Consider the following 14,080-nt stretch of genomic DNA (forward strand, 5'->3'; position numbering starts at 1 on the left):
AAATGCACAAAACAAACTGGAAAAAGAGAGGGCTAGATTCTGTTTTGTGCACAGCACAGAAGGCAAGCCCATGGCAGCGCTTTAACGTGGCTTGTGTAGTCGCGGCCCTAAAAAAAAAAGAAAACCTCCACGAGGGGCGTAGCTACCAGCGCTGGTGCACTGTCTGTACTGGCACGTTACAGTGCTGAAACTAACAGCGCTCAGGGGTATGTTTTTTCACACCCCTGAGCAAGAAAGTTGCAGCGCTGTAAAGTGCCAGTGTAGACAAGCCCTAAGTAAGAGCAGCCCCACAGACGATCTTACTGCATAAAATTTTCTCAGAGGTTCCCTAGAACTCTCCCCTGATGCCTCGAAGCTCCAGTCTGGCCCCTATAGGCTGCTGCAGTTGTACATATGGGCCAGAGCAGGGGAGATGATTTTTTTTTTCTTCTCTAATCTCTTTCAGTTACAGTCATCTCAATCGTTACCTGTAACAGTAGGTAAAACAACTTTGGACAGAGTGGTTTTTTTAAGCTGTTGGTGTCCCTAGTGACAAGTTGCAATGCTAATTATGACAAGCTGCTAAAAGAGTCTCAATGTACAGCATCCAGGCACAGATGGTTCATTCGCACAAGTATTGCAACACGTTTTAAATGATCTCACCCTTAGCTTCTTGTTTTATCTTCTTCCCAAGGCCTTTCAAGCTGGAATACTCCTAGACTTGGTGGTGCCATTTTCAAGATACTAGCATGATCATTAGATAACACTCATCCTCACACCAGCTAAGTTCAACAAGAACTAACATACCCATTCTTGCTCGAAAATGAAAGACATTAAGGAAGAACACACTCCTCACCATACCTGAGCATCTGATTTACACATCGGTGAGTTATGTGATCTGAAGTGCTTCTTATAAATACAGAAGAAATACATATTGTTTTCTTCCCCTGCTATACAGCGTTGCCAGGACTGGACAGAATTGAATTCTCATTGCTAATTTTTTTTTTAAGTATAATAGAAAAATCCACCACCGTACTAAACTAGTCAAGTCACCAAGCAAGAGATTCATGTGGAAAACCACAGGCAATATTCATCCAAATAGACTACTGGATCTATTGGTGCATCCTAAATCTTTAAGCATTATATAAGCCACACCCTCCTCACCAGCCAGGGTTCACCTGACTGAAGCAATCTTATTTAACTGACTGCGCCATGGGAGGAAAGGTGGTCTTGTTATGAAGATGCTAACTCTGGACACTCGAGACCTAAGTTCACTGCCCACATTCTCCAGGTGTGCCCTCCATAAGACAATATGGTTAGGGATTCCTACAGTGTACCACCTCCCTTTCCAAGAGAGAAGATGGTGGTGCATTATGGGAGATGTAGCCTGACCAGAGAGCCCAGCATATACAGGAGAATAGGAGCATGAGGCAACTAAACTACAACTCCCATGAGGCACTGTAGCAGCACATGCAAATCAAACTTTTTTTTGTTATTCAGATTTCCACCAAATACACATTTCCAGTGGAAAATTTAGATGAAAATGGAAAAAAAAATGTTTTCATCAAAATTTTCAATGAGGAAAAATCCCATTTTTTTACCTCTGGCCATGGTGCCTCTGAAAGACAGCCCTACCCATAGTGGCTTCACCACAAGACCAATCTTCATCCCCTCATGCAGTTGGTTAAAAATCTAGCTTAAAACCATCTGAGTACTGAAAAGACAGGGGGTTCTACTGTCTGGGAGTTCCACTGATAGATCCCTAATCTTTTCATGCTCTAATTTCAAAAGGCACCCATGCATTTGTATACATTTTAAACCACTTATATGATGACAATATTCATGTGCCAATTTGCTTTTATCTTACACCTTTTCCTGTTCTCACCTCGACTCTGCCCAATACTCCATATCTGCTAGGTTGCAGCATTTAAACAGCTGCTATTTAAAAATAATGCTTCCAAAATTTCTCTCAGCCCACCTCCTCTCCACTCCCAAAAGTAAATAAAAATTACACTGTTCTGAGGATAGCAAGAATCAGTTCTTCACCTAGATCAGTGACAAGATGACAGTATAACATCTTGGGCCAACTCAAAACAAAAGGCCAGATTCTCCATTGCCTTGCATGTGGGTTAGTCACTAACGAACGTGCCCAGTGAGTGCAAAGTGGATGTAAAATCCTACCATATCGAAATGGCTACATTTTATATTCACTTTGCATTTCTTCTGCACAGGTTTAAGGAACTACACAAGGTGCACAGCCACACAGAATCAGGCCCACGTGCTTTATCTGGTTGGAGAGTTGGGATTCACCCTTTCCAATAGGAGATATAGCACTTGCTTCTGGCACTGGAAGACAATGACCTTAAAATGTCTGTATTATAATTTATAGAATAAAGACACTTTGCATGCACTTTAGAAGCCTCTAAATATTGTTAGCTCTGATTTTTCTCATCCTTTGGGACCTGAATAGTTGGATCTATGATACTACAACAATTTGGATTTATAGTAAGGATTTAAACAAAAAAAAAACCCAAACAAAAACAATAATTTTAAGTTGCCACTTTGCTTGTCAGTAACATGAAATGCCAATGATCATACTGTCTCATGTCAATGTTGCTACTCTGAGATAGAAAATTAAGTATTATACATTCTGGAGAGTGGAAATGCAGGAAACTCTCATTGAAACATTGAAATATAGAGGATGACATAGAGCCTGCAATTCAAGGAATGGGCAGCACCTGTTTTGTCAATACAGTTAAGGGGCAATTGGCATTTTCATTACATTATATATTCTGATCTTCAGGCCATAAAAAACTTTGCTCCAAGCTAAACTTGCCATGCAAGGTGTTCAAACAGGAAAATATTTTTAATTGAAATGAAACTATTCATATATCAAACTGCTTCAATTTACAGGACAAATATTTGCAGAATTCCAATCCAAGGTATGATTCACTGTGTTAGTCCCTTCAAAAATTATTATATTTTCAGGTGTCAGAAATTACCCACCACAATTAATTTCACTTAGGGGTTGCCAAAGGGAAAAAGAAATTTAAAAAAAAGTTCAAATATTACACAACCTGACATTTACAGTGCAAATATTTGTAATGAAAAATAATAATATAAAGTGAGCACTGTACAATTTATATTCTGTGCTGTAACTGAAATCAATGTTTCAAAATGTAGAAAAATATCCAAAAATATTTATAATAAATTTTAATTGGTTTAAATTGTTTAACAGTGCAATTAAAATTGCAATTAATTGCGATTAATTTTTTTAATCAAGTTAATTTGTTTTGAGTGAATCGCTTGAATTAACTGAGATTAATTGACATCCCTAGTCACAACAGATAATCCAAAGGATCTTTCCATGGAAGATTATCCCAAACAATGTATTTCTAAAATGCTGCATTGTAAAAAGATCAAAGATCATGGGCAGCCCGTGAACCGCTGGCTCGGGGAGGCTAGCCTCTGGCCCCACGTCTTCTGCCCAATGCCCCACCCCCACTGGAGGCCCAAAAGCCCCCCATCCCCTGGCCACCAGCCCGCCCACCCCAACCCCGGGCCTCCCGAGCACCCCAGCCCCAGAGCGCCAGGCAGGCGGGAGGTGCGGCCACCAGCCCCAGAGCGCCAGCCTGGCAGTGTGGCCTCTAGCTCCCCCAGCCAGAGCGCCGAGTGGGCGGCGTGGCCCCCAGCTCCCCGAGCCCCGGAGTGCCGGGCAGGGAGGCTGCCTGCCCCCAGCTCCAGGCAGGTGGGCTGCTGGTCCCCAACTCCCCCAGCCCAGGAGGGAGCCCGGGCGCGGAGTGCAGGCGGGCCCATGCAGGGCTGTTTGCATGCAATATCCACCGCACATGTCAAAGATCACGTGACTCCTGTGAAAGACACTGCACAGAGTCACGCTACCTGTCATCAGGAGACTTAGTTAATAAGAAAGTGGTAGGGATCTCAAAATATGACATGCATGTCTGGGCAGGGAAAGGCATGGCAACTGCATTGCAGTGATGATACACTTATAGAATGGAATGGCATGACATAGGCAACCTAATTGAAAAGACACATAATATGCATGCCAATAAATACGGCAATATCTGCTATTGTTTAGATGAAGCAATTGCCCATTCTTTCTGATGTGGGACAAAATTCTTTTCCCGGCTCATCTGTGTAAATTTGGCATTACTCCGCTGCCTTAAATGGATTTATTCCAGATTTATGCCTAAGAAACAAAAAGCAGGATTTGATGTTATAAAAAAAATATTAAAAAGAAACTGTGCTCATTTGCTCCTCGCACATTTCTGACATTTCAAAAGATGATGTCCAATGAATTTACATGTAGATTTATTCTTGGAGAGAGGTGATTTTTTTTTTCTTCAATTTAACTCTGCTGCTCTGAGTGGATTGAGGACTGTTCCCCTTTAATATTCAGGAAACAAATGGAAACCAGATTATATCTGTCCCAAAGCTGCCAAATAAAATGTTTTATTAAAACAAAATCTTCCTGGGATTTTCCCAAATCCACAAAATATTCCTGAGTGCAAAAGTTTCCACTGGGACTATTATATTAGCATACTACAGCTACATTGCAAAAAAAAAAAACGCATGGCAGTGAGTCTCAGAGCCCAGGTCAACTGACCTGGGCTTCCAGGACACGTGCTGCGGGGCAAAAAATAGCAGTGTAAACATTCCCTCTCAGACTTGAGCCCAGGCTCAGAAACCCAGCAAGAGGAATGGGTCTTAGAGACCAGGCTGCAGCCCGAATGGGAACACCTACACTGCTATTTTTAGCCCTGTAGCGTGAATCCCGTAAGCCTGAGTCACGGGGTCTGAGACTCACTGCGTGGTGGGGAAGGGGGGGATTTGCAGTGCAGACATATCCATATATGTATCCAGCCATCTCCCTAATTCCTCTAGCTATAAGGATGCTGCAAAGTGAAAGCTATTTCCACTTGAAAGCTGGAGTAACATTTTACCAGCTCAGGCCTTTAAAGTGCAGGTCTGCTCTGAAAAGTGGCTGTATAAGAAATGGCATTGTGGGGCACTAGACTTTTATTTAATGGATTCCTGATCAAACCTGCAGAGTTCATATACAAAAAAAAATATACTCTTCCCTGCCTGCCAGCCCCGCAAACTCAGCCGGTGCTCTGAGAGTCCAGTGGAGCTCTTTCTGTCTTACACATCATCACTTAATAAACACTCTGTCTTCAGCTACACCTGCCTGTTCAATCCCGCTAGCCTTCAAGCACATGCACCCACACATCCCCAACTACGTTTGAAGACAATGGGATTATAAATGGTTTAAATAAGGGCCTGCAGCTATGGATGAGGCATGAGTTTCAAAGCCTTTCAGAGAGCTGGTTGGGATTGGCAGGGTGTCAGCTAGGAAATAAACACAACTTTTTACATATAAACTGACCACATTTTATTAGGAATCATTGTAACATAACAAAATATAGAACCCCATGCTGCCATTTTTATGGCCACTTTTCAGAACTGCACTTTAAGTCATACGTCGCTCAGGCTCCACAACAATCGATCATGAAAAAGCCAGGAAATGTCAGAATTTTTTTGCTTCCTGCCCCAGCCATTGTTTACTATTGGGCAGATTCTGACACTTTATTCCACTGAGTAGCACACTTGACTCCTCTGTAGTTCAACTGAAGTCAAAGGAATTATGCATGGAGTACAGAGATCGCATTTCGGCTTTATGCTAGCTAGCTATTGTTACAGCAGAAGTTACCAGTTGGCAGTATTACAGTCTTACAAGTATTTTTTTTTCCTTTGAGTGCTAGTAGTGTACACTCTGTGCAGTATGCTACATTGTTAGTTTCGAGATGAAGATTTCTTTCAGGGGGAACTAGTGCAAGCCACAAGGGAGTTTGCTCTCTGCCTTAATCCCTCTAATTAGAGTCAGTTCTTGAGGCAGAGTTGCTTCCTGGGAACAGGGCATTGATGTGGGGCTGATTCCTGAAAGAGACAATTGCCTGCATATTGTTTGACCACCTCTGTTTCAGGTTTGCTGTATATGAGCAACTAAAGAAAATTATACTAAGAAAATACCCAGACTCCATGTCACTGATTTCTCCTACAACAGGAAACTGATTTACAAGGCCCCAAAATCTGCTACCTATTTAGTTGGGGTCACACCCATAGTGCATTAGTCACTCTGCAAACAGAAGAAAGCAGAGACCCTGCTCCAAAGAGCTTACAGTCTAAAAAAGACAAAGATAGAATAGGATGGTGGAAAGTGCTGCAACACACAAGCAAGGGGCCTTTTTCCACCTCACTCAGTGAGCATATACACTGAACTCAATGCACAACAAGGTACTAATCAGAGTGAGCAGAGGGTGGCAGAATGTGGCCCTAAAAGATCAGGGTAATAGCAGATGCATGGCCTACTTTTTACAAGTTTGGCCATTTGCTAAGTTAAACAAAATTCTCCCCCTCCTCACTCTGTCATGTAACTCCCCCATCTTCCCCTCACAGCAACCTTAGCTTCAGTCTCAGCCATCTGGCTGATTGCTAAACCAATCATTGCCCTGGTTTTTATATTATATAACGTTTGCATATAGAAGGCTGAGCGGGAAGCCCCCCTCCCCGCCAGCTCTCCCTTGTTAAAGGGCGGGCAGCAGAACACTCTAGTTAGGCTTCTATCCCCTTTACTGTTTTCTCCCTACCTCTTCCCTTTCATGGTATTTTCTGTGCCAACAATGAAGTCCCAGCTCCTTACACTATAATAGCTCTCCCCTGCCCTGAGTCCCACCTTATTCCTCATTCTTCCCCAGCTTGCTCTGTGGGAGCTCTGTCCTCCTCTCTGGGACTTCTGTTCTCCATTTTCTATGCTTTCGACATCTCTCCCCCTTGTCCTCACAGGCCTCCGTTCATTCCTGCTCTCCCTTCTCCAACCTACATCTCTTTTCCTCCCCATCTCTCTCCTTCCTATATATTCCACACTCCTTGCCAGCATTCTCCCTCCAATCTTACCCTCTCTTTTCCACTCCCTCTCTCACGCATACACATACACACACGCGCGCACACACACTCTCCTACTTCTGACTTTCCTACCATATACACCACCCTCTCTCCCCATACCAGTAAGTCAGTATTCAGCCACACTGGCCACCTTCTCTCTTTGCAGGCCTATGCATGAAGATGAGTTCCTCCATTATGGGATCCCCACCCAAAACAGCTGCCTCCTCTCCCTCTTGTTGCTCAGTGGTTGGCCCTTATGCCCCATATCCTCTCTTCTCTTCCACAGAACCTCTCATCACAACCTCTGCAGGGCCCTGCTTTCACACCATGAGAACAGTCTCCTGTTACCAGTTACAGCGAAGCCCTCAGAATAGGTCTGGCTGGTATCTAGCTGCCAAGTACTAGTAGGATATACACAGGCTATTCCGGCTCAGTTCTAGCCCCGAAGGCAAGTTTGTCTGGGGGTCTAAACCCATGCATAAGCCACTTATGATTTAAGCCAATCTCCATCATCATCAAAACACATTTCAGGAATGGAAGAATCTGACTTGTCATGTATTGTGCTACAGATTATCCTTTTTGGATAAACCACATTCCCTTTTGAGAGTTAGTTAGTCCCAAACTGGTAGATGTGGTGTGCTGGAGAATCTTCACCAACCCCACCCAAACAATCCAGTTAAGCCACAAATCCAAATCTCTAGATCAGGGGCAGCTCTAGCTTTTTTGCCGCCCCAAGCACGGCAGGCAGGCTGCCTTTGGCGGCATGCCTGTGGGAGGTCCCCGGTCCCGCAGATTCGGCGGCATGCCTGCGGGAGGTCTGCCGGTCCCGCGGCTTTGGCGTACCTGCCGCCAAAGCACCTCCGAATCCATGGGACTGGGGACCTCCGGTAGGCAAGCCACCGAAGGCTGCCTGACTGCTGCCCTCGCAGGAACCGGCAGGGCGCTCCCCGTGGCTTGCCGCCCCAGGGACACGCTTGGAGCGCTGGTGCCTGGAGCCACCGCTGCTCTAGATCCACTGATTTTGGTGAAGTTACACCAGCATAAAACTGACGTAGAAGGTGAAGAAACAGGCCCTACAGGTTTTTTTTAAAACCACATATTACAAAATGTATCCATAGATATTCCAGAGAAAATATCTGACACCATATTTGGGTCTTCAGCGTGTGCTACACAAATACACAAAATATTCTGTGTGCTGAATGCCACAGATTCACAGGAGTCTTCAACGTATTGGGCCAAATCTTCCATATGACACCAGCACAGAATTTGACCCATTCATTTTAACATTTCATTCCAGGTCCTCCAAAGCTTGGCTGGCTGGCTCCCATTTGGCTGAAAATGCTCCAGCATTCACCATGTTGTGACATCACATCCAGTGCCAATACTCACAACCCCTTGTGGGTATTGGCACTGACTCACATAGGATGAGAAAAGTCATATTTTAAAAGTATGTGACATGGGATTGGAATGGGGTTTTGCATTTCCATTATTTAATATCTTTTGGGATAGAAGATAAAAAATATTACTAAACTGGGCCTATAACTAGAGCAAGAGTACCTAGTTTAGAGTTTTTTATCTGAAGATCACAAAGGGGATAAGTACCTTCCTTTCACAGAAGGGGAAACTGAGGGAGACAGATGACTGGACTTGTCCACCGTCGCCTAGCTGGCCAGTGGCACAGCCAGGCATAGAACCCCGAGCACCTATCCAGTGCCCTATCCACTGGACCACACTGCCTCCCAACACATCACTGACCTGACCCTGCTACTACTATTTATTATTTGTATTACAGTAGTGTCCAGAGGCCCAGACTATGATCAGAGCCCCAGTGTGCCAGGTGCTGTACAATCCCTATAGGCCGATTCCATGCACAGTGGGTTTCCCTGGGAACTTGGCCAATTATGTTCTGTCTATTTACATTCCCTCAGCACTTTCAGCTGGATCAGTGTACTTCACCTCCTGTACTAAACTGTTATGCAAGACTGCTGTGCTCTGTTATACAGCTACTAGTTTTCAGATTCTAAACCTGCATTTTTAATGACCCGATCACTATAAAGTTACCTCCTACACATATTGTGAAGCTTAATCTGCTAATGATTGTAAAGTGCTTTTAGATCTTTAGTTTAAAGTTGCTGTAGAATTATTATTAGCTCTGACATCACAATAGGGTGCATGCTGGAGCATCACAGATGGGCAGGAGCATGGTACTGCAATTTAAGTGGGACTGGGGGAAAAAAAAAAAAAAAGAGGAGACTTTAATGTAACTAGAGGGTGAAACCCCCCTTTACCTTTGCTATTTGGAACATTCAACACACAATCACTTTTTCTGATAAAGTATTTACAGGACACCTTTAAAATAAAGAACTTTTCAAATAATTAACTCTTTTTGTTAATTGCAACATAGCTGTCATAAATAAACCCCTCAAATTTCCACACAGACAATGTAAAAGGACCCCATTCAATTTAAAAATCACTCTCTCTCTCTCTGAAAGGCTTCTTGTTTTTTTTACCTACTATTGTAAAACACCTAAGATTATTATAAAGTATATTATATACTTATATATTATAAATACACTATAAAGTATTACTATAAATACTACCATGATCAGGGCCTTACAAATGCATTGATAGACAGATTAGATAGAACTGAGAATTTGCTCTGTGCATTTGACAACACCTACTGAATAATCATTTGCACTGTTTCCACTGTATAGCCACTAAGTCAATTTCCACTATTGTTCTTGTGGGTCTTTCATACAGCAAGGGGAAAGATGTTTTAAAATAGGAAAATGTAAAACCACAATAACTGGCAGCGGGACTTGTAATTTCAGATTCTAAACCTGCCTCAATTTAATTGTTTTCTTCTTTAAACTGACTAGGTTTCCCATCTATGCATCCTTTATATACAGTTTTATCTTCATTCTTTCCTGTGGTGCATTAGTATGTTTCACGATTCTCTAATAAAGTGTAACCTAAATACAAAAGCTTCTTAGACCAGCTCCTTCTCCTCCCCCAGCTCACCCCCCCCCCATGCATGCCTGCAAAAGAAGAAAATATCCTACTTATGTATCTCCTCTGACTTCAAAAAACCCTTACATGCATATTCCCCTTGTCTGATACTGTACTTTAAACTCTCATTAAAATTGCTAAACACAAGCATCCAGAAAGACAAATTCTAATCTACATGTGCTCTAAAGGCTCCTACCTCTTTGGCTTCACCAACTGTTTAATGATTGCTGAGTGTTTTCAAACACACATTTTCACTTCTAATGCAGGATGCTTGATTGAACAATTATTATTGTCACTTTAATCACACCTCAGTAATTAAACTGTTTCAAAGAAAGGAGTCTGTTAACACTTCTTGCACTGATGGCCTAAACCACTTTAAACTACAATGGATAGTGCACATTTCTGATGTATATTGAGAAGAGTATTACAAGTGGCATAGGGTTCTTTTTAATAAGGGACTTTTAAGGGACACATCACTACCCACAGATATTTAATTCCTTAGCCTTAAAGTTCGGATGGAAATAGTTTCAGTGTTCGCTAATAAAGTTTAACCAAAACACCCATCAAACACTTGACATATTCCACCTTAAAAGAAAACTGGAAACATAATTATAGGACTTGATGGAATCTCCATCATCGGGGATTTTTAAGAGTAGATTGGACAAACACCTGTCACAGATGATCCACTCTAGATAATACTTAGTCCTGCCTTGAATGCAGGGGACTGGACTAGATGACCCTCGAGGTCACTTCCAGTTCTATGATTCTATGACTTAGACAGTCATTCATTTCTTTACTGTCTCTAAACTATTTTTAAGACGGTAAATGCACAGAAATCATTTGTGTTGCTTTGGAAGGTTTTAAAAACGATTGTTTCATAAGAACAGCCATACTGTGTCAGACCAATGGTCCATCTAGCCCAGTATCCTGTCTTCCGACAGTGGCCAATGCCAGGTGACCCAGAGGGAACAAACACAACAGGTAATCATCAAATGATCCATCCTGTGTTGCCCATTCCCAGCTTCTGGCAAACAGAGGCTAGGGACACTGCAGAGCACGGTTTTGCATCCCTGCCCATTCTGGCTAATAGCCACTGATGGACCTATCCTCCATGAACTTATCTAGTTCTTTTTTGAACTATAGTCTTGGCCTTCACAACATCCTCTGGCAAAGAGTTCCACAGGTTGACTGTGTGTTGTGTAAAGAAATACTCCCTTTTGTTTGTTTTAAACCTGCTACCTATTAATTTCATTTGGTAAGCCCTAGTTCTTGTGTTATGAAGAGTAAATAACACTTCCCTATTCACTTTCTCCATACCAGTCATGATTTTATAGACCTCTATCATCTACCTTAATCGCCTCTTTTCCAAGTTGAAAAGTCCCAGTCTTATTAATCTCTCTTCATATGGAAGCTGCTCCATACCCCTAATAATTTTTGTTTCCCTTTTCTGAACCTTTTCCAATTCCAATATATCTTGAGATGGGGCGACCACATCTGCACGCAGTATTCAAGATGTGGGTGTACCATGGATTTATATAGAGGCAGTATGATATTCAATAAACATGGAGTCTCTCTCTGCAGAATTTAGGATTACCTAGCTCTAACACTGCATTAAACCTAAAGACAACATATAAATAATCTGAAAAATAAACAGTGTTGCTGCTTCTTCATGTTAAGTACCACCCCTATCCCAGGCAGCATGCACATGTGGTGGGACTCCCAGCTCCCTGACAGCAGCCCCTATGAATTAATGTACCCGTGTCGCTTTCCCTACACCGCCGTCTGGTGTCTGTCCGTACAGAGTTCCAGCATTGAGCCAGCTGAGGATCAGGCCCCAACTTCTAGAGTTGTTTGCCCAGAACCTTCAAAAGGTTCTTTTTTTCAATGCAACTCTTTCAAATTATCACCCGACTCATTAAAAGTATTTTCTGGAGGGTTTATCTAACTGCCCTATTTCTGACTGTACCATGGAACAAAGACTGAATTGCTGAACCAGGCTGCAGAAGTACAGTACATCTGTATCGACTGATTGTAGAACCGGTATCAGAACATGCACGGTATGCCCCGAATTCTGGTTACTCAGCACAGCTTTCATATAAGCATGTGTCTTATAAGCTTTTCTCTGTTTGAAAGCCCCCTAAGGCAGCGATTCTTAAACTGTGGGATGGGACCCCAAAGTGGGTCGCGGGGTCGCCAGGGCTGGCTTAGACCTCAAGCCCAAGTCCAAGGGCTTCAGCCCTGGGCAGCACGGCTAAGGTTAGAGGCCCCCTGCCTGGGGCTGAAGCCCTTGGGCTTTGGCCTCCCAGCCTAGGGCAGTGGGGTTTTTGCTTTGCCCCCTCCACCTGGGGTGACGGGGCTTGGGCGGGCTCAGGCTTCAGTCTCCTCTCCTGGGGTCCTGTAGTAATTTTTGTTGTCAGAAGGGGGTCACGGTGCAATGAAGTTTGAGAACCCCTGCACTAAGGCACCCTCTCAATCTCTCTCTCCCAACCTTTTTTCCCCTTCTCCAGTCTGCTCCACTATCAAGCACTAAGCGAGGCGGCGGGCAGCTCTGACTTAAGGAATCTCAGACATTGCAACCATATGTCAGCCTCTTTCAGGGAAAAGCGAACTCACTTGACTACCCAGTCGCTGTTTACATCCAAAATAAAGCCCCAAAGCTGCAATCAAAGGCTTCAACCCTTCCGCGGTGCCCCCCAAAGTCTCCCATGCTCTGTTAAAGGAGATCACATGGAGCAAGTGGCTTTTGCAATTCCCCCCCCGCCCCGCAAATAAGTCTGTGTTTATTACCTTTCACTGCTTGCTCAGAAGTTCCCGGCAGAAACTTTGCAATCCGCATGAGGCTACCATGGCTAGCTTTGTCCCCACCAAAAAAAAAAAATTGCATAAAGCGGCTACCGTGCAAACGTGCTGCTTGACATGATGTGTAGAAAACGGATCGAGATGCAGAGGAAAAACTCAGATCCAGGACACAACAATCAGCCCCATTCACACTGGAATGAAAGGAATGTCAGAGCTTTACCTACTGCCCAAATCATGGTAGTCTCTGCTGGGTCCTAATGTTGCACCATGTATTCAGCGAGAGTTCAGTCCCAAGCAGACTGTGCTGAGCGGGATAGGGGCTGGCATCGAAACGGTAACACTACACTGTCCTCCAACACACGCGCGCGCGCACACACACACTCACACACGCCGATGGGCTACCAGGTCCTAGTGCACCCGGAGTAAAGCAGGACAGATCGAATTCAGTAAGCGAAGTCTCTGGCAGCGAATGCAGTGCTGGCACAGCAGAGCCTGCTGGTGGTCGAAAAGCAGCATATTCCCCTGTAGCAGGAGTTTGGAGATTTTTAACTGCGGTTTCATCTAAAGCTCTTTAGGATTTTATTCTAGGGCATAAAAACACATTGAAACAGCTTTAAGCAACCGCGTAAGGGAGTGACAAACTACTTGGTGGTCTTCTAGTGAAGATGGAGCCGAGTCATGCTCAACACACAGGGGGGTGGTCTGATAATTTCTAATTAGAATGGTCTCTTGTGCAAGTTTCTTCTGCCAGTAGTTGCACTGGAATGGATCAAACTGAATCTATCCCTCAGAGCGGGCTCCAGGCACCAGCTTACCAAGCAGGTGCTTGGGGCGGCCACTTCGGAGAGGGGCGGCATGTCCAGCTGTTCGGCGGCAATTTGGCGGACAGTCCCTCACTCCTGCTCGGAGCAAAGGACCTCCCACTGAATTGCTGCCGCAGATCGTGATCGCAGCTTTTTTTTTTTTTTTTTTTGGCTGCTTGGGGCAGCCAAAACCCTGGAGCCGGCCCTACTATCCCTGAAGGTAATTTAAAATTATTTTGAATATAAAATAAATCAAATAAAATTTCATTCAATTTTTGTTGATTTGGGGGGTTGGTGATTGTTTATTTTTAAATCTCACCATCCCACAACCCTGCCCCTCTCTTCTCTGGAAGCCACTCTGCAGTTCCATTTCTCAAAACAGTCACTTGCCAAACAGGAACCTTCAGAGATTCTTACACTAAAATATGCCTGACATCAGATTTCTGCAAACTTCAGGACCTGCTTCACTAGGTATCTCCTTTTGAAGGAGGCAAAGAGTAGGATTCCTACAGCATGTGATCCCCGCT

At 43.7% G+C, this 14,080-nt stretch overlaps 1 protein-coding gene across 4 annotated transcripts in view; it reads right to left on the reverse strand.

Moving 5' to 3' along the window:
- The window catches only part of AMOTL1 (angiomotin like 1), a 120,280-nt gene that overhangs the window by 89,127 nt on the left and 17,073 nt on the right, over positions 1-14,080 (reverse strand). Inside the window, exon 1 of one of the 4 annotated variants that reach the window (XM_034758925.1) lies at positions 12,739-13,044. The exons of the other annotated variants lie outside the window; for them this stretch is intronic. Within the exon in view, the coding sequence (XP_034614816.1) occupies positions 12,739-12,835 (97 nt within the window). The 5' untranslated portion in view covers positions 12,836-13,044. Of the gene's footprint in view, positions 1-12,738; positions 13,045-14,080 lie in introns of those variants that run through there. 4 annotated transcript variants of the gene reach the window in all.

Source organism: Trachemys scripta, chromosome 1 (genome assembly GCF_013100865.1).
Source record: "Trachemys scripta elegans isolate TJP31775 chromosome 1, CAS_Tse_1.0, whole genome shotgun sequence".
Lineage (NCBI taxonomy): Eukaryota > Metazoa > Chordata > Testudines > Emydidae > Trachemys > Trachemys scripta.